This window comes from Amphiprion ocellaris, chromosome 2 (assembly GCF_022539595.1).
Source record: "Amphiprion ocellaris isolate individual 3 ecotype Okinawa chromosome 2, ASM2253959v1, whole genome shotgun sequence".
In the NCBI taxonomy this organism is placed as follows: Eukaryota; Metazoa; Chordata; class Actinopteri; family Pomacentridae; genus Amphiprion; species Amphiprion ocellaris.
This window is the reverse complement of record NC_072767.1, coordinates 16,859,307-16,881,232: the sequence shown is the minus strand read 5'-3', so window position 1 is coordinate 16,881,232 and position 21,926 is coordinate 16,859,307. Positions and strand designations below refer to the sequence as shown.

General features: G+C 39.3%; 1 protein-coding gene across 4 annotated transcripts; it reads right to left on the bottom strand.

Moving 5' to 3' along the window:
- Positions 1 to 3,120: 3,120 nt before the first annotated feature.
- fxr1 (FMR1 autosomal homolog 1) lies at positions 3,121 to 15,767 on the bottom strand. 4 transcript variants are annotated; one of them, XM_023273913.3, is made up of 18 exons: positions 15,661 to 15,767; positions 13,821 to 13,873; positions 13,610 to 13,703; positions 13,436 to 13,507; positions 12,531 to 12,679; positions 12,200 to 12,293; positions 11,862 to 11,978; positions 11,009 to 11,179; positions 10,439 to 10,517; positions 9,845 to 9,954; positions 9,601 to 9,696; positions 8,471 to 8,696; positions 8,142 to 8,235; positions 7,913 to 8,028; positions 7,602 to 7,811; positions 7,257 to 7,334; positions 6,433 to 6,515; positions 3,121 to 5,030 (listed from the first exon to the last, which is right to left on the bottom strand). In XM_023273913.3, the coding sequence occupies exons 1-18, from the start codon at positions 15,709 to 15,711 to the stop codon at positions 4,839 to 4,841; spliced, it is 2,085 nt and encodes a 694-aa protein (XP_023129681.2). In that variant the 5' UTR covers positions 15,712 to 15,767; the 3' UTR covers positions 3,121 to 4,838. The 4 variants fall into 4 exon arrangements, with proteins under 4 accessions (XP_023129681.2, XP_023129682.2, XP_023129683.2 ...); XM_023273914.3 differs by having other exon boundaries at positions 9,601 to 9,693; XM_023273915.3 differs by having other exon boundaries at positions 9,601 to 9,687.
- Between the last annotated feature and the right edge of the window lie 6,159 nt (positions 15,768 to 21,926).

Genomic DNA, 21,926 nt, shown 5'->3' with positions numbered 1-21,926 from the left:
ATATTTTAACAACAAGCAACTCAAGAGATCCAGAAGTTGGAGAGAGTTAGCTTTAGCTGAGCCAAAGAACATGTGGGACGCTAACCTAGCAAACATTTCAGACTTTTCTCTGTGAATTCTGACAAATAATTTCCTATTTAATGACAGAGCTACATATCTTAACTCAGTCTCATTAAAACAGACTCTAATTCAGTGTCATCCATCCATATTAAAGTGCAGTTACCCAAAATATTTGCTGCATGAGCTCCAACAAAACCTGTCCAGGTAGAAGGCCACTTTGACAAACAGGAAGTGGACGATTCCAAGCAGATTGATAGAAGGGGGAACCGGACTGTACTAAGTGTGGTCGAGTATAGAGGGGTGTTTTGTGGGTTTTTAAGGCTGACAATGATTATTAGTGAGACATTTGGAGTAGATATTCATTTGCAGTAAATCCGACTTTTGGTTGTTGTTGATGGTGAACCAAGATGGACAGCGAGAGGGTGATGTTTTGCCCGTTTTGTGGTGAACATATGAACCGATTGACGTGGTTTTGTTTTTCGTGTGGTCGGTCTTTAGAGTGCTTAAATGGCGCAGATCAGACTGACAGGACACTCGTACCACCATCAACAACAACCAATAGCCGCTCCTCGTTATCACTTCCGGTTCAACATCGGAGTTGGGACATTCCCTTTCCGGTTAAATTTAATTTGTAAAATTGTTTTTGGATATGTAAAAGTGTTTCATCACTTGTAAATTTGTCTTGGAGGTTGTAAATGTGTTTTGCATCTTGTACATTTTTTTTTCTGAAATGTAAATTTGTTTCAGAACTTGTAATTTTGTTTTATGATATGTAAAAATGTTTTCCTAAATGTAAGTTTGTCTCAAGCTTTGTAAAAGTGTTTTGCATTATGTAAATTTGGTTTGCACCTCTCGGCCACCGTATGTTCTGGCCCTGGGCTGCTGCACTCCTCCTCTGTTGTTTTCTGGATTGTACTCAGCTGCATGCCTTCGTCCACCCGGCCTCCGTTGACTCGTCCCACCTGCCGTCTCTGGAGCTGAAGCTGGACTGGAACAGACCAAAGTACAGTCCAATCACGATGCCAGCTGCCTCTCAAAAGGTTCCTTCATCTGGCAGGTGGCGGCACTTCTTCTGAGAGGAAGCTGAGCTGGACCAGCAGAACTTTGGAGATGTGTTCCAGTGGTTGGTGGATGTGTAGGGAGATAGAGAGGGACCTTTGAATTGTTCAGAAAGGAAAACATGGAACCCATTGGTAGTTTTAGTTTAGGGTGCTACTGCGGTGTGTTTTTGGGTTTTAAGAGGTGAACAGGAAGAGGTTTTTTTTGTATTGATTATCTTTTACTTTGTTCCTGGTTGGAATGCCCATCAATGTCAACATGAAGTTCACTTTTAGTTCTGTTTATTTATTTTTATTTTACTAACACCCATTTGTTTTTAACCCCCTCACATGTTGTGTTGTTGTAAACTTACTCTTTCAAATAATTTCTCATCTAACCCTCTGGAAACCAGCGTTTGGACTGTTTTTGTGTTGCTCCTCACCTACTGACAGCTGTGGACTAAAGGCTATACTGTGACGTTTTTAGAGTGACATGCTATACTATGATGTTTGTTGGGCAACACACTATACTATAGGCTTTTTTCAATTGACATATTACTCACCTTTTTTTGTTTTAGTTTTTTTGTTGTTTTTTAGCAACATAAGAATTTGAACAGTTTTAAAACGTACTATACTTTTACTTGTGCAATGAAATATTCTATGGCATTTTTTAGACGACATATTATACTCTGATGTTTTCTTGAATTACATACTATTTTGATAATATATTGCACTATGACATTTTTTGAACCACATATCATACATGACAATTTTAGGCAACATCCTATCATTTTGCACTTTTTGAACCACATAATAATCTATGGGTTTTTCTTGCCAACATGCTATACTATGAACTACAGGCCATACTATGTTGTTCTTGAGTAAAGCATACTATACTTTGACATTTTCTGAACTACATCCTATACTATGGCGTTATACACAGAGTGCTTTGGTTACATGTTGATTTATAATCTAGATTTTTTTCTGTTTTGTTTTTTGACGGGATTACCACAGACCTGACTGTGAACATCGTTGACACCCACCTGAGGGAGACGCTGCCTAAGATCTCAAGGCTGCTTGGTCGTGGTCTTTCTGGCACGTACTCTTCCAAGATGAGCCGGGATGTTTAACACTGATGGAATGACACCAGGTCTAAGCCGACAAACTTCCAATTCCTCCTCAACCCATAGTCTCTGGGAAACCTACATGGAGTAAGAAAAGTAGACAGAGAAGTAATTAAGTCTGTACACAACATATTAAAAAGAAATCATGCTAATAAATTAAGTACAAATAACCAAATTCGCCAATATACTGGTGTACAGTGCTTGGGAGTCTTTTTGGAAAACATGAAATTGCCTGGGTGATTCCGAACTTTTGAACGGTAGTGCATGTTGTGCAGCTTGTCAGACCGAGGGTTTAAATTGTCCTGTCAATGAGTTGAGTCACTTTTCATGGTGTCTCGTGTTGAGGCTCCTTTACATTTTAAGTCTATTACACTGCGAATGTTGACCTGAAATTTTGACTTTAATCTAACTGCAATCACAAATATTCCCAAATCATTCATCTGTAATTAGCAGAGACTTAGTACAGACATGGCATAAAAACTGTAACCAAGCAGCTTTCAAAGAGATGCGATTGTTTGCATGTGAATTTCTCACACTTATATTGAAATTCTAAACCTGCAGTAGGAGTGGTGTCATTGAACATGATATAATGTACAATGTGGAGGTTTACAGCATGGAAATGTTTCACCACTTATGTGAGTGAATGGTAACAATGAGTCAGTGCTCCCAGTAATTTCAAAAGCAGTTATAATGTGCTTTAGGTTTATTTATTTTGATAAATGTTATGGTTTCATAAGTAAACTGAAAGATGACATAAATGGTTTCACAAAAACTTCAACTGCTCCTCTAAACTTGTCATCAGACTAGGAGGACCTTCAGTTGTGCAGCAGAGCACCATTTCTGCCAAACGTGATGTGATGTTAGTGTTCAGTAGTGAGCCAGACAGTCAGTTTTAGATCTACATGGAAGATCAAGTTTATTTAAGAACTACCTGCATACAAAACATATTGCACATCAACCAACCAGACGATCCTTAAAAAAAAAAACAATATACTGTAGTTGACCCAACAAAAACAAGTGGGATGCCACAACTCTCAGCAGTCCAAATTGTCATTTTTCTCAAAAGAAAACCTTCTGGTAACGCATGTTTTAGTGTCAAGAAAAAGAAGACTTCTTTTTTTTTTAAATACTGTACATTTTTTTCAAATAAATAAACCAAATAAATCTCCTTCCTTAGTGGAACAGTCAAGACCAGTTTCCAGCCAGCTAGTGTGGAAGAACCATGAAAATGACATCGTCGTCACCTGGGCCTGGTTTCCTAGAATCACCTCAACACCAGGGTAGTCGTGTTCTTACAGCAACAGTGGGCATGTAAAAGTGGGTACAGAAAACATGCTTTGAATCTGCAGATGTAACAGCACTTAGGAAGAACCCACCCAATGTTTAGTAATGAGATGTTCCCAGGAAACCCAGCACTGATGGCTACATTTCTGTCCAGCACTAAACAGTAACGGACCAGTTTCCAGACTCAACTACAATCAGCTCTTTAACAGAAAAGGTTACGTTTCAGTGCAAAGAAAACAACTCCTCTATTGTTTGTTTCTTTTCCAGACACGCTGTAATAACATTTCATCTATGACTGAAGTGGTTGCATATTGAAAAACAGGAAGCAGCTAATGTCAAACTCCTCAACAGATATATATATATATATATATATATATATATATATATATATAGAAAGGATAACTGGATTCATTCCCTCCCTCCCCACAACATTAGGAACAAGACACACCTGATTTTAAAAAGATGCCTCTGAAATCCTTTTAGGGCATTTCAGTGTTTGCCTTCAGCTGCCCACAGTACACACATAGAAGGACTTTTAGCACATGGAGACACCTTCTATGGTTCCACTGCAGCAGATGAAGGCAAACAGGTAACACAGAAATAGGTGAAAGGATTTCAGATGGTGTGCAGAGCCAGGCAACAACATGTTGAATCTACTCTCAAGGCACAACAGCTGATCACACGTATGTCAAACATACCTGGGATTCCAAGAAACCTGTCTGCACCGTGTTACTGCTCATGCAGAACATCTAATTTACAAACTACTTCAGATGCACAAAACATCCTCAACAAAGGTTGTGGAAGCATCTTTCTGAGTCCACCTGGTAGAAGGCAGGCATTGTTTTGTTCTAAAACCCTGCTATATTATTATTTTTTACACCATAAAAAAGTACTGCTGCATTTATACCACAGTATGGGTTTGAGTGGAATCCCTGTCTGCATTTTGTGTATAAATACTGTATTCAGTCCAACCCAGAGTGCTCAATGAAGAGAGGGCTGAAAAGTACAGCTCAAGTACATGTCTGTAAGTCTGTGTGTGTGTTTGACTATCTTTGGCAAGCTGATACAGGAAGAACTATTGTTAAAAAAAAAAAAAAAAAAAAACTGTAGTAAAATGGATAGTTGGACAGAATACATGTAAGGGGAAGGTTAAGGTTTCGACCTCTAAAACTTGCACAGCGGAACAGGTTTCAAATATTTGTAAAGTAAAAAAAGAACAGTGCTATTTGTATTTAAATGTTAAAATTCTCTTTTGAGGCTGCTCCAGAGTCATGAAGATTCAATCAAGTGCAGCCACAGAATATTTGAAACCATTTCCTTTGCTCAAATATGACTAAGAGAGCCCATTAACAACAGCTTGTGGGTTGGAGTCCTCCTTGTAGGACACTTTGGCAGGCCTGTCAGTGGAAGACCTGGGAGCTCTTGTGTCATTGTTGCCCTCGCCGTCGGCAGTGCTGTTGCTAGAACCATTGGTGGCTGCCAGGGTGGCCTGCGGGCTGTGCTCAGCGATGACATCCACCTGACTCTGAATGGAAAGGAGAGACCACCAGAAGATAGTGTATTTCTAGTGTATTCAAGCTCATTTGGCACTACAGCTGTACAAGGCAGAAATCTGGGAAAAAACTAAGGAAAATTTGAAACTACAGGAGGTCCTCGGTTTATGACGACCCCGCCTTATGTTGTTTCGCCGTTACATCGGAACTGATTACGGGCCGGTCCTCGGTTTAACGTACGGTGTTTTGTTGATACATCCGAACTGGTTCAGTGGAACTATGTGGCGAGCGGAGCAGACAAATACTGTATGTACAGTAGTCACGCGGCTACAAGGCGGCTTTGTTTACATTTGCCACCACATTGAATTATGCTACATTCGCTAACTTCATGATGGCTCCATAGGGTAAATCAGACTTACAGTTTACATTTTCGCTGGTATTTTCGTATCGAGTTGTGTTTCAGTGTGAGCTAATGACGGTTTTCGTTACTGTAGTTGTACAAATATGTAAATTGATCGATATCGTGATGCACAAAACAATTTTGTTTACATTTTCACCGGAAATTGCGCGGAAATTGACTTACGTCACACCATAGGAACGGAAGTCCGACGTAAGTCGAGGACCCCTTGTATATCACCTCTCCTGCAGCTATTTACTGTCCCTGTTAGAATTCCCTCCAACCACACTACCGTTCAAAAGTTTGGGGTCACTTGGGGTCCTTATTTTTGAAAGAAAAGCAGTTTTTTTTTCAACAAAGACAACATTATATTAATCAGAAAAACAGTCTAGACGTTGTTAATGTGGTAAATGATTATTCTAGCTGGAAACAGCTGATTTTTAATGGAATATCTCCATAGAGGTACAGAGGAACATTTCCAGCAACCATCACTCCTGTGTTCTAATACTACATTGTGTTAGCTAATGGTGTTGAAAGGCTCATTGATGATTAGAAACCCCTTTTGCAATTATGTTAGCACGTGAATAAAAGTGACTTTTCATGGAAAACATGAAGTTGCCAGCGTGACCCCAAACGTTTGAATGGTAGTGTGTGTTGTGCAGCTTGTCAGACCGAGGGTTTTAATTGTCCTGTTGATGGTTTAACAGCCATGCACTATATGCACTTTACATATACAAGCTACAAAAGCCAGCCTTCATAAGTCTAGTTTCTCCTCAGACTACTTCTAACATGATATGCTGAAAGGTTACTATGGAGCTTTTGTGTGACAATGCCAAAAAAAGTACTGCCTACTCCAGCTGTAATTGGTCAGACACAAACACCACTTAATGAAGTAGCATTTATCTAGCATTTAGATGTAGACAAATCGAAGTTTAATGAGTGACTGACAAACATCCTGAGCAGCTAGTATTACAACTTTGTAAAGGTTAACTCCAGTCTGCAAACAATTTGTCAACACATCACATGTAAGTACTGACCAAATCTTTGTTTTTCTTGGAGTCCTTGGTGGTCATCTGTCTGCTCTGAGATTCAGCCCTGGATATGTAGTCAGCCACAGTCACTGCACAGAAAAGACAACAGAGAAAAAAACAACATTGGCAACTGAAGAAGACAGAAGCAGTGACCTACAGCATTTTAATCAGTGCTGAGAAATGTTCAGCAAACATGTCCCACATATTCAGAGATTAATCAGAATTTCAAATGCATATCTCACAATTCCTGTTGATCAGTAGAACACAGACAATGTTGGAACACCTGAGTACATGACCAGTAGCTGTAGAAAGCAAGCCTGTGTGTCACTTTTCACACAGCAACAAACATTTATACCCTAATAGTCTGAGAGAAGCTTTCTAGGAATTTTAAACTCAACAAGATTACAAAAAACGTGTTAGTCAGGTTTACTGTTACACCGCACAAATTTGGAACGTAACTTTTGTAATGACTGCCTGACGACACACAAACAAGTCTTAGCGATTGTAGTTATTAGTAAAGTATTGTATCCATTAAAGGACAAAAGACACATACTTGGTGCATGCAAGGCAACCAGGTGTAGATGCTTGAATGTAGCTAACTTAATTAGAAAATTATCTTTCACAGTATTAAGATGACACTTCTTATGACTGTCAACCAGCCACATTTAATTAATTTGCAAAATCCAAAAAGGACAAGCCGCACTCAGCTACAAGGTTTTATTCAATATGTTCTTGGTGGCACACACACATGAAACAAGAGTACACAACTTTGTAGCTAAGCCATTCAGAGCAATGACCAGTGAGGGCATATTAGTGGTTCCCATGGTTACCTGGCTGCCTCTCCTCAGGCAGGCGGATGCGACGACGTCGGCTACGATTACGACGCTGAGGTTTAGCTTCCGAGTCATCTATGGGTGTTAGGTTATCACAAAGAGAGGTATTGGGGGCTTAAATTGCTTTTAAAGCAGATGTAATCTTTGAAGTGCATAGGTTTCTTTGACATTGAAAATGGGAAATGATGCTCTGCTGCACATCCCTGACAAATAAAAACTGCAGTGGGCTGACTATTTTATTCACTTCTGTGTTCCAAAAAATTCTTAAAACCTGTATGCACTGTCTGTCTGTATGAATGAAGTCGTATAAAGTGATCTCGCCATATCCAATGACTTCCATACCTATTCCATTTTCACTCATTGAGGCGTTGTCAGACTCGCTCATGCCATCCATCAGTGTAGCATCCTCATCTGTTCTGCGTCGTCGAGACCTTCGGCGGCGGTTTGCAGGCAAGTTGGACTCACTGGCATCGGTATCAGCTGTCTGGTCTGTCTCTGTGTTTGTCTCCAAGACTCCGTAGGCGTGGTTGTCATCATGGTCCCGATGCCCTACTGCAGTAAAAATCAAATTTACAAAGGTCATGTTTAGATGTATGTTTCAATAAAAAACAACAATTTGCATGTGTTGTACGTCTTTTATCACTGAATAGTACCAGAACTGTATCCTCCTCTTGCTCCTCTTCCCCGTCCTCCAGGCCCCCCTCGGCCTCTGCCGGGTCCTGGTCTCCTGCGGCCATCTCTTTGTGGCCGTGGGCCTCTATCTCTGTCCCTGCAAATCCATCAGACAAAGTGGAATAGAGGACAAACAGCTGGCACCAACATAGCACACAAAAACCGCATGTCTTTTGTACATCTTTCAGTCTGAAAATACAACAAAGCTACCTGTCGTGGTCCTCTCCAGCCAGTGACCAGTCACTCAGCTCATCCCTGCGCTCTGAATCGGTCTCAGAGGCGTTGGACTGCTCTGAGTTTGTGCCTGAATTTAAGCAGACACATAAAGGTAGAACAGAGAGAGACAACAAGGACAATACAGTATCTGTTACAGAGACAAATAATCAGTACTTGGGAATCTTAATAGTGTCCACGCACTTAAAGTGCTGCACTATTTAATTTCTGATTTCTTGCACAAAGGGCAAATTCTTATGCAAACACTCCAGTATCTGGCAACAAACAAGTCTATTTAATGGTATGAGATTTTTAAAGGTGCCAACCATATCCAGTGCTGTAGCTGTGGCCTCTGCGCCCACGGCCTCGACCGTTGTAGGAACGACTGACATGCAAGGAGGAGGAAGAGGCATTGGCACTGTTGTCAGTATTATATCCTCCTCCTCTCTCCCCTCTCTCTCCTCTCTCCCTGTCAACTGGTCGGTGACCCTGGGTGATCTGACGTAACTGTTCATCAATCTGCATCCGCTCCAGACGAAGCTGCTCAACCTCCTAGAAGGGAGGAAGAGATGGTAAGAATATAGACTAAAATATCAGGCAAATGGAAAAGCAAAAAACATAATACGAGTGATTGTACATTATTTGTGTTTAGGAAAAACAAGCAAATCTGAGATACTATTATTGGATGCACATGCGTAGTAATCATACAAACATCTACAAAACATCCACTGCGCCTTGTGTATCTTAAGTTCAATCTTTCTTGTCTCCTTCTGTCCCTCAGCTCTTCCTCTAGCAGCTGGCCCTCCACAAGAAGCTCCACCATGTCCTACACACAGTGCACAAACACACACACACAAAGCACAAGCATAGCACAAAACATGCGAACACAGTGTATACACAGCAAAGCACACACCACAAAACAGGACAATGATATCTGTGAAGTTTTCATTAAAAAAATGTAATTATTTGACATTCACAATTAATAAAGCAGACTGAAGACTGCAGTGGTGATCCAGGTGATAAATGCTGTAAGGAGGACATTTCAGACATTTTCACTATATAATGCTACCACAAACCTTAATAATCTTTGTATTTACTGTATACAGACATATCCTGTGTCGTGCTGTGTTTATGAGTCATATTAAATTATGTATGTTTCTTGATTGGTTTTATATACTTCCTCATCAAGCATCACTCTAGCGCTCAAAGCACAAATTCAAAGCAATATTGCTTCAGCAGCACTTATGAAGCACTGTTAACATGCTGACAGCCAAGTAGAGTAAGTTAGGCCTTGTGAATGGCGACGTGATTAGCCAAGAGGGGCATTCATAGGCAGCCTGCAGTAGCTGTAAATTGATGCTGTGGCACTGAGTGAAAGAAAAGACTTGGAGGACACACAGACAAACATGTATCAAGGACAAGCCGTTTTCCCCAGTTCACAAAGATGTGGCCTTACATTGAGGTAAGAGATGTGGTACTCCAACAAGACCTGAACATTACCGATACTCTCCTTAGTACCGACAAAGGTGAATGGGACCATTCCCTGTGTCAACAAAACACAAAAACACAACACACATGTTAGTATGGGACTGTCTGAAGCAAGACAGGAAGTGCACTTCATCTGTGTAGAGTTAGAAATAGTTGTGACACTAATTAGCGTTTTATAGATGGCAGCAAACAAGTCGCTGTGGCAGGCTTACTTCTTGTCTAGGCTGCTTGTTATCATTGTCTCCTTCTATCCGGACCCTCACCACTCCGGATTTGTCCACAATCTCCTGGATGACCTTACCGTTCTTACCAATCACTTTGCCTGGTGACACAAAGCAGGGAAAGATGAGAAACAGCAGTAGTAGTTAAAGTCAAAAAACTGACATTTAGAGATGGTGTAAATAGTCAGAAGGGGAGGTTTTTTTGTTCCTTCTCATTGTTACAAAGTGCTTGCTCAGAAAAAATCAAAAGAAACTTTGGATTTGTTTTGTTGGGTTCTGTTTAAAATTTGTAAGGTTTTCACCTTACTATGTCAAGAGCTATGAGGTGACATGTTGTAAATTGAGCTATATGAACAAAATTTAACTAAATATAGGAAAGATTTTGTCATTTTTAAATATTTTTGTCATGTTAAGGATTAACTTTTAAGTTACACAAATATTATAAGGAATACAAGATGACTTTCTTGCAATATATTGTGCATGACTGCCGAAATGTGCCAATGTAGCAATTACCAGCATAGGATTCCTTTGATTTCCAGCAGGTTTTTGGAATTTAAAAACTAAGAAATGTTTGTGTCTTCATACCAACAAGGTTTCTCGGCACCTGAACAGAATCCTCCAGAAACTCCAAGTAGCTCCTGGCCTTCTTAACTGCCTCTGCTGTCTACAGGACAACACAATTTTGCACACAATTAGCACAGTCTGGTTAGAATCCAGTCACCTAGTTACAACCAGATAATGACCATTGACAATATCAGCAAATACAACCACAGTAAAAATGCGAATTCAATTGAGACATTCATAAAAAGTTAATAACACTTTTATATGATGTATTCTTTTCATAGTAAGCCATATATAACCTGCCATACAAAAAAATGTCATGTATTTGTTACAGTGCCCATGCCAATCCGAGGACACCTTTGATTACATGTAACCACTTGACACACTTGTTAGTATGGTAACTGATGCCCTTTGTTGCTGAAAAGTTGGAAGGACCCAATCATAAAACTGAAGGACAAGCTGATAGCTGATACAATTTGTCAAATTAAATTAAATAAAAGGAAATATCTTTTGATTTCCACGAGTGAACCCTTTTTCACTTTGATCTTGGCTATACATTTTTTGTCATTGGTTGAGGGCCACACAACACCCTACCTCGCCATAAATCCTGAATGTGCCTGTCTCCTCATCCAGCTCAATGGCAGTGACGCCTGGAACCTTCCGTGCTTGCTGGATGTTGCTGCCGTGGCTTCCGATGGCCAGGCCCATCAGATCCGGTCTCACCATAAACTCCTCCTGGAAGGATGACACCAGGTGTCTGGAGTTCTATATAAACACAAGAACGCAGTCACATTCATGATGTTAATCTTAATAGCGGTTAATTTACAAATCATAAACTTAATCATTTTATATTTACATTTAATGCTCTAGCTAAAGCTTATATTCCTTTGAAAAATTGATCAATAACAAACGACATAAAATTCTGCTCTAGTAATGGTTGAAGATGCTATTTATCTAAATGACGTTGTGTCAACAGGACAGTCAAAAGATAAGAAAAGTAAAGTGCCAACATCACATATTGTTTCCTTTATATGTAACCACAGTCACCATGATGTAGTATTTCTGTGCAACTACTAGAAACTTAATGTGGCCCATCAGAATCTTTTTTTTTTTTTTTACCACATATTCTCCTCTTTAATTTTACATTCAAACATGAAATTTTGTGCCATGCAGAGGTAGGATGATGTGACTTCAAATGATGCAGATACTGCTGGTACACTACAGTATTATGAGCAACACCGTACATGTTCCTAAAAAAAACTTCAGTCTCTGTGTTGTCGTAACTAACTTTATATGGTACCATTAGATCACTAACCACCCTTCATGTTTCCATAGTTACTGACTTACTGTGGATGCCTGCTGATTTATTTCCAAATGTACTACAATGTACACAGCACCTGACCTCCAGGTCACTATAGTAAAATATTTTTTCTTGTTACGGACTTACCTCCAGGTGTTTTGTGGCCTCCTGGTTGCGTGACATTAAAAGCAGCTTGGTTCTCAGGCTCCGCAGATGCATGTCACTCAGCAAAGTCACACGCTTCGCTGTTGTCTCATTGGTAGACTTAACACACACACACACACAAAACACACACAGAGGAAATGAAAGAATTATGCAAACGTGCAGAGCCACTCCTTTGTTGATGATAAGTAATGTAAAGGAATAGCTAAGTCATGCACAACACAGGCATGCTGAGCATTACAAAGGTGTAACACATCCTGCAGGAGCATAGACGCCATTATATGTATCCAAATGTCATCATGGAATTACAGCAAGCCTGTTACCACAATCACTAGCTGACTGGTCTCGGGGCAGTATGAGATGCGACAGGCTCCCACAGCTTTCTTAAAGTCCTTATGGGCATTCTCACTCTGGCACCTGTAATATCAGAAAACTGTATTACTTCCAAATTGCTAATGTAAACAAATAGTTTACTTCAACATCTGATATACAGTTGACGGTTGGAAGTGAAGAAATGAGAAGACAGACAATATGTACATCTACAGCAACTGATCTACTGTAGACGTGCATTACCACTGCTAATAAAGAGAGCAAGATTATGAATTTAAGATCTGTCCATCTCTAAGGTGCTTATTGTGAAGGTGCTGTACGTACGCTTCTTGTAGATCCTGGGGAACAGGGACAGTGCACTTGTGAAAGGAGTTCTTGGTGATGGCCTTGTTGGTGTTCACTGGACGCAGACGCTCGAAGGTCACAATTTCATTGTAGGTGGCATCACAGGCTGCATACTCAATCACATAGAACTAGAAATACAGAGAGGTATAATGTGTAAAATCATCCATCCATCCATCCATCCATCCATCCATCCATCCATCCATCCATCCATCCATCCATCCATCCATCCAGCCAGCCAGCCAGCCAGCCAGCCAGCCAGCCATCCAGCCATCCAGCCAGCCAGCCAGCCAGCCAAATCCTCATTAGGGTCATGGAGGGGCTGAAGTCTATCCCAGCTGACTTAGAGGACACCCTGAAGGCAGGGAACTTTCTGGACAGGTCACCAGTCTATCGCAGGGCTATATATACAGACAATCACACTCATTCACACCTACGGGCAATTTTAGAATAATCAATTAACCTCAGCATATTTTTGGACTGTGGGAGGAAGCCGGAGAACCCAGAGAAAACCCACACATGCACAGGGAGAACATGCAATCTCCATGCAGAAAGATCCCAGGAAGGCCCGGACGTGAACCAGGGATCTTCTAGCTGCAATGCAGAAGTGCTAACAACCACGCCACTGTGCAGCCCAAAATAAAACCTAGAGACACCAAATCTAACATATTGTATACAGCAGTTCCAACAACAGTGAAAGTAGGTGTTCAACTTGCTCTTTGATAATATCGACAAAAACTGTGTTTAGCCACATCAGCATTTATGAAACTGTTCTGCTAATGACCAGGTGCTATAAGTTGTCAGGATAATAACAATACCGCTAAATGTAATATTGTAACAGCAAATAGTCAGTATAGAAACTTTTCTTCCTAACTACCAATACTTACATCTCCTTTCATCATGCGGACTTTGGCTAACCACCATCCACAAGGTTCCTGTTCATTGGCTCTGGAGAAGATCTGCCAGGAGATTAGGACAGAGCCAGTGTAAGGCACAGACAAAGAGGAACAATTAAGGACAAAAAGACAGAAAAAACAAGACTATATCTGTGCCCGACTCACCTCCACCTCCTCGCCTTCTCCAATCTCCTTCTTGGCGTCAGCAGGTGGTGGCAACCTGACATCACTGAAGGGCACCTGGCGTTCTGGCTGCCAACTAAAAAAACGAAAGAAAAACAAAGGCTTAAAACATATTTTTTCTGCATTTGTTTAAAAGTTTTGAACTTGACATGTGTATGAAGGCAGCTGAAATATCATAAAAACAGAGGCTCACTTGTTCTCAAAGGCAATGGAGAGAGAGTCATCGTGGATATCTTTGATAAAGCCCTGCAGAAAAGACACAGACACAGACAAGTGACTTAAATTACATGCTACGTATTTAAAGGTTTCGAGTGACGTTTATTTAGTTTATCTTGTTCATGCACGCAAAAACGCACTCAGGTGAGAAGAAGGACACTGGGAAGAAGAGTTTTTTTTTTTTTAAATGAATATGGCTTTAAAACTCATTGGACCTCTTTGTCATAATGCAACATTACCTGTATTTATAATGAAAATTTAAATGATAGCTGTAACAATCAGTTGTGGTTATCGGTAATATGTCCTGGTCAGTTAACAGGGGCTCAATCTGGGGCTCCAGTTTCTCAAATGGGTGGATTTGACACTATTCTTTATCATGTATGATGGTAAATTCCATATTGTTGACTTTTAAAATAAGTTGGCAAAATGAAAAATTTAATTTAAGAGATCTGAGAAACTGTAATTGAAATATTATAGCATTTTTAAGTGAAAAAGAGTTACTCAGCAGTGAAAAAATAGTTTGATGCAGCCCACAGGAATATTTTTTTTTTACAAATGCCAGTATACTAATTACCACATTATATGTATCACCACTACTTACAATGTGGTGTACTATTTATTATTTAGATGTAGTTTTCTATATCCCCAGTTTTTCATCTTTCCTGGTTAGCTATCAGACACTTGAATTTTGCTCTGGATCTAAAAAAGTACCTGTCTATCTATATACATACACTTGAGCTTTATAAGTTTTTTTTTTTTTTTGATTAGCTATAAAGAAACAAAAGAACTGAGCATTTTCTACATATTCCAGACATGTTATTTAAGAGATTTGACAGTCCTGTGTGAAAGGCGCGGCCAGTTACATCATATTTTTTTTAAAAGCCATAGAATCACACACTCGTGTAACCCAAGAGTCCAAAATGCAGCTTGGGGAGAGTGATCAAAGTGTCTCATGAAAGCAGGGTTGGGTAGACAGAGAAAAAACACAGTAGTGCTGGAGTAATCTGAGGCATAGAGGTGAGACAAGAAAAGGTGGAAAAGGAAAAGGAGATGAGAGAAGGAGCGAGGAGACACACAGGGATGGTGAGAGGAAAAGAGATGGGAGCATTACTTTGGGTAGCCGGTCTAGAAATAGCTTTTAAGTCTGTGGTATCAGTGACCCTCTCCTGACATGCCAGCTGGTCAGGATTGACAAGGAACAGCTGGCTCACACATTCACATAGAAAAAATAGCTTAGGCATGATGAAGTATCAAATAATAGACAGCGACAGTTCAGCATGGAGTCTGTGCAGAGAAAGAGCTCTAAATCACTGTCATAAACACAAAACACCAAACACTTTAACACACTACACGAACAAACCCTGAGTTGATAACCGTTAAAAAAAAAAGACTAAACGACGTACAGTAACAGTCGGCTGTACGCGCAACTTACTTTAGCCACATCTTTCGACGTCAACAGTTAGGCAACTAGCAAGTTAGCTAACTTTTAGCTCGGTTACGCTGCCACCACAGTCAAGCAAAAATTATAAACACCTTATAGTGAATTTATATTCGACTTGTCGCAGACATGACCGCATTTCTTCACATTTGGGTTACAAGAATGTCGCTAAAAAGTGACAGTTGGCGAAGACTTCCGAGCGATGCTAGCTTAGCCTGCTAACGCTGGCTAGCAGTGCTTGTGTAAGCTAATGACAAGCACTTAAGTGGGTTCTGAGCAAGTCGGAACATGTTACCGTGGTCCAGGAGACTTCAACTGCGATACTGTATCGTGTTTCAAGCTTTTATTTGCGATGCCGTGTTGAGGAGCCGGTATTTACCTTGTAATAAGCCCCGTTGGAGCCACGGACCTCCACCACCAGTTCTTCCATATTGGACACGCAAAGGATGTTGGGACGACAGGTGCTCCTTGAAGCATCAGCAGAGAAGTTTGAGGAATGAGGAGGTTTCTGCTCTTCACTGCTTTCACTTATTGCTCCACACTCATTTAGTCACCAAAGAGGTAAGACGTGTTGCCATGTGGAAGACTTCAAATCAGCTTTCTGCTGTTTATTCCTCATTTACTGCCATGTTTGTGGTATTAAATTGCTCTCTAGACACAAACTCATGACAGCTAGAGTAGGCTGTTCACATCCCACTTATCCCATAATGTAAAAAAAACCCAATTCATTACAAATAAAAGTCATACATGCGCAATTTTATTTCAATAAAAGTGCATATTGTCACTCTAATGTAGCCCGCTGAAAGTATCAAAGGTACACATGCACAAAATGTATGCAATCTTGCATACACTTCTGTAATTGCTAATAATTAAGGTTCCTAGAGGCCTGTGCATACATTTGATTCTCTTTTTTGTTAGTGTGATGCCCCGAGCCGAGGCTTACAGTTCCTACCAGCTAAGTCCCAGGCATCTCACACAATATCCCTGCTTGTAGGGAATCACACAGAAAACCTACTTCCCCACATACTATCTCAAAGGGACATTTAAACTGTAGAATAACTATTGATCACTTCTTTGTTTGCTGGTTTTAACTACAAGACAATATTTCACCTCCAGCTCATTTATATGCTCTTCTGGATTGTTTTAAGTGTTTTTGAAATGTTCTTTGGTATTATTTGTAACATATTTTTGGTTGAACAATTCTAAAATTGAACTGTTCAATCAGTTCAATTGGTTGAGCAATTCTGAAATGCAGTTAGTAATTTCTAAAGGTTGCAATTTAGGTTATGTAAAATGTGACTATTAATTAATGAGACTAATACTGAAATTCAATTTGATTGAGCAGGTTGAAACGTCAGGTTTTTGCTCAGCCACGGATCAGTCTAAACTATGTGATTATGTTACTCAGGCCTGGACGCTGTGGTGCATCTGATATGATCACAGTCTCAAACTTTCACAGCCACACCTTGTACATTTTGCTCTGCATGTAATCCACTTTAAAGTGTCATATCAATGGTTTTACAAAGTCATGCTTTCCTGCTTTGGTGACAGTGGTCCTTTTTTCAAGTAGTAATGCTCCTTCGGACATTTTAAATCTAATACACAGTTGATATTGAGCTGAAGCTTGACTTAAACACATTATATCACAAATCCAATTGCAATATTTCTCAAGAAATTCACATTGAAGTATTTTTACTAAATTATTCAACCTGAATGTACATGGAAACTTTTTTTTTGTTTGTTTTTGCTGTTATTCTTCCTGTCAATATCAACCATTACAAGAGACCTTCCTCAACACTTTCAGTGCAAGAGATTGGGGCATTATCTTCATAAATACAAAAGCCCTACATTTTCTGAAGCAGTCTGAGTTCATCAATTTAAGTAAATAAACTTGTGCATTGTAGTGTATTTTTACTCAGCGCAAGAACTGTGTCAATGTCACAATGTGATTAGTAAGAGATCTCTTACAGACCCCATCCAGTGAAAATCGTTTTTTTTCTACCTTATTAACAAGTCTTCATTGTGTTTTTTTATATGCTTCAAGACAGATCAGGAGTGAAATAAGATGTCAAATCCTGGCTGGACAATTACACCCTGAAGCTGCAGCATCAAAAATATGGATTCAGACTTCTGGGGTTTCATATGTAACAAACATAAGGAACCAGTCCTGTCAGCTTGCAGTGTGTGACTGTTGGTGTCATTATTCTTTTTCATATCAATTTCCAATTCAAACATCCATCCATCATCTACACACCACTTAATCTTCATTAGGGTCTCAGGGGGGCTACAGTCTATCCCAGCTGACTTAGGGTGAGAGCAGGGGGACACCCTGGACAGGTCACCAGTCTATCACAGGGCTGCATATAGAGACAAACATTCACACCTACGGACAATTTAGAATCATCAATTAACCTCAGCATGTTTTTGGACTGTGGGAGAAAGCCAGAGAACCTGGAGAAAACCCACACATGCACAGGGAGAACATGCAAACTCCATAGAGAAAGATTCCAGGAAGGCCGGGATGCAAAGCGGGGATCATCTAGCGACAGTGCTAACCATCTAACCAGCCATAAAACAAGTCTTGATAAAGAAATTATTTCAACAATCCATGAAAACTTTTCTCTTTCAGAAGAAATCCTTCAGCAGAACATAAATCCCACATCTGTCCATCAGTCACACACTCACACTCTTCTATCAGACTCTTGGAAGTCTTTTCAGTTCTGCCATGTCGGTACCAGGGATCTTCTAGCTGCAAGGCGAAAGTGCTACCCACCAAGCTACTGTGCAGCCCCAGTTCACACATGTATTGGCAGAATTATTCCAATAAGACAACTTTCCAGTGTGCAACATAGAGTAGTTTTCCAGTGTTTAAGCAGAGTCGTAGGTGAGTTGGTGGGCTCAGGACTGCAGTGAAGGAGAAGGGATGGGGAGAGAGAAGCAAGGACTAGAAGTTTAGACATGGTGTAGAGGTCCATCTAGGCCATTTTAAGACAGTAAAGGATTATCTTCGTGGTTAAAAAAAAGTCTAAATATGTAATTGGATACATATAAATAAAAATCAGGTTAAATCAACACCAGAGAGCAACTTTAATTTGCCAGAATAAGGAAGAAATGATTACAGCAAACAAAACCTGTTGCAGTGGTAATAGAAGCTTTTATGATGCATCAATTTAATTATGCTTATGTGTTTTTTGTGTAAATTCCAATACAGTAATAATTCCAGAAAATATAGTGAAATAAAAGCAATAGTTCGGCCCTAAAATGCAGTGAAGTTTCAGTAAAAAGGAGGTCAAAAAAGAAAACTGCCAAGTAAAGTACAACTTCAAATTGCTATATAGTGTATAAACGTCGCTTCCTTTCAGTGAGTTTCAACATTTGCAACAATTAAAAATAAATAAAGTTACACTAAATTTCTATATATTGAATTTTAACCACATTTTCCTGATAATACTTTCTTCTATATTTTACTTCAGTAAAAATTTTTAAGGCAGTACTGTTCGTTGTAATGGAGTACTTTGACAGTGTGTAGTGTCACTACTTAAACTGATGTTAAAGGTTTAAATCATTTGTCCACCACTATTCAGATTTTTATAAACAATTGGTGCGGACTGGTGCCCCGACAATACATGTCTATGTGTTGACAGTCAGTTTCAAAGTCAATACAAAAACACATCCTGTGGTCTCATCTGGAATGTTTCATCCTACACCTTAAATCTGCTTAAATCTTTAAGCTCAGCTTCACAGGTAATGGGGAACTAAAATACAGTAATGTACTGAGAAGCAGGGAAAAATGTGACCGTTTGATGAGTAGTTGTGAAAAGCTAAAGGAGTGGTGCTTACATAAAGAGCGAAAAAAAAAGAAAAAGGAGGCAAGGACCTCACCTCATCTTTGTGCAGAGTTCTGGTTGCTCGGCTCTTTCTTACAGGTGTGGATTTGGTCCAATGAATCCCCTTTCAGTCCTTGTATTGCCATTGTGAGCGCAAGTCACTTCAAAGTCATACTGAGTGGTGACATTTGTCCTACAGTGAAGCATTTCTGTCCTGATGAGAGTTCATTCTTCCAGAAGGATGACGGCAACAGTGGTTACTGAAGGACTGATGAGCGTGGAAACAGTGACCATGTACAATGGATATCCAAGCCATCCGATGTACTCCCAGCCAGGCAAGTTTTATAATAATAATGACAATAAAAGAAGATATTCTGACTCGGTGCGAAACAGAAGAACTTTCATCAAGGCTCCAAGCAGCTCTGAAAACTTGTGGAACAATGCTTTATTAAGATACTTTATTTTGATGTTTCTGTTAGCATGTGAGTGATATAGACTGGCTTGAATATACTAATTAAGTATAATGATTAGTTACCACACTCAGCCTCGTTTGCTGTACCAAAACCAATAACATTTTCTGTTCTAACTCAAGGCAAACTGTTTTGAATGCAGAACAAAATAAACTATCTCCAGAAATTCACATTTGCTGTATTTTTTTAATGCAGAAAAGTAGCAAAAAGAAAATTTTAGTAGGTCTCTTCTTTCTTAGTGGTATCTCTGAGGAGTAATATAATGTACAGCATTGCTACATGGCCTACTCCCCTGACAAAATGAGACACATTTACTCATGAGTACATAAAGTCAGATTTATCATACCTGGCTCATTTTACATTACATTTGAACAGATCTTCACTCATCCTGCATGGAGGAAATAACACTGCGTTATATTATAATAACTGTGAAATACAAAGGAGCCATTCTAAAGGCTCAAACTTGTCAAAATATCCTAATTTTTAACAATTGAAACTATTGGAGCTCCACTGCATCCACTGCAGGTGATGTTTTTCTCCAGCTAATGACTCTTGAATCAAACATCATTCATACAAAAATATATCTGTGTCTGTCAAAGCGTTTATTGAGCCACTTCACAAGCTGTTGTGTATGGTTACTCTGGAACGGTTTAGATTTGGTGGAAAAATGCACGTAAGACTATAGTTAGTGTAACAGCCACAGAACAGAGAGCAGGCAGCGGCTCATCTTTTACAAACAGCTACTGTGACACCTAGTGGTCAATGTTTCCCTCCAGAGGACTGTTAGTCTGAGCAGCTGATATTTCCTCTGATCTGGCTCCACCATGAGACCAGAGACACACTACAGAGATACATTTTGAAATGATCACAATGTAAAATCAAGCAAAGCACATGTGAAAATAAAGACAAAATGCTGTTATATGCAGTTAATTGCAAGGGAATGTGAACAGTTTTTGTTCAGCGTTCTGCTCACTGTCGAGTTGGGTCAAGGTAAAAAAAAAAAAAAAATCAATTACTTTAAAGTTTTCATCAGTTTGGAAAAGTCACTGCAACTTTGATTTGGTCACACAAACCAAATGACCACTTATAGCAAAATTCAGGGCATGGTTTAAAATGAATCAATGTTTCCAAACAAAAAGTTTACCTCAACACCAACAATTCTAATAGAAATTGTGCAAAAATGTTATTACTCCCAGATTCATTTAACAAAATACAACAACTGGTTTCTATGTTCAGTCACAAGCAACTCAAACATACAAAGGACATGTCTGTGTCCTGTTAATTTTCTTCAGTGTACAAATTGATAAAATCACTGACTTGGTATTTGTGTAAATTTACTGAGTATCACAGGTTTTTAACAGGTAACTGCATGGAGTCTACAAGTTAAAGATAATATGACAGTACTGATTTGAAAAGATGTGTCAGTGATATCAGACAACAATCTTCACCATGTTATTAATCACAACAAAACTGCCATTTACAAAAAAGCAGTCATAATAATAATTCAAATTTTCTTAGCTTTTGAAATATTTCCTTTATTCCACAATGACTCTTTAAATGGCTGCTGTACATGGATGTAGTTACACATGCAAGAAAAAAATCCAGATGTTTCCAAATACAAATCAAAAAAGGAAAAAAGGGATAGGTAAAAAAAAAAAACACGTAAATTAGCAAACAAGCTCACTAGTGCTATTACAGCAAAATACCAAAAATAGCGCATGATTAAATCACTTTGTTAAAGTTATCCTCAACAACATTTAATGATGTCAATTAAACAATTAAATTGTTACCGTGTAATTACATTCTTCCAGTTTTTTCTCTCATGTCTGACTTACTGCAATGGTAGTAACTATTTTATTTAATTACACTGTACAACACTATTAAGCAAAATGAAAAATTAAACAAGTGCTTCATATTAAATCTGTACATATGTAACTTAGAAAAACGTGTATAAAACTGCACAAACAGGAGCTGTTACACAGCACAACATTTTTAAAAAGCGCATCTTTAAGGATGCACTGAGGCGTCTTTTTTGCAGTGTGACACAGTGATGAGGCAGAGATGAAGACGGCGTGTTCCTGTAGTGTTTGTACTGTGTGGAACTCACTGCGTGTGCAGCTCTGTGGTGAAAATATTCTGCTTGGTCTGAAGACATTACCACAGACCCTCACAGTCCGCCTGATAGTCTGTCCTCACGTTCTGATTTAAACCAGTTTACCAATTCCATTATGCTAAGCCCGAACACTGGTTGGGAAATGATGAACGATTATGTGAAACACATAATCTCCCTGCTGCACCATCATTGCAATATGACAGCCAAATTTCATTCATCCTATCCAATTTCTTCC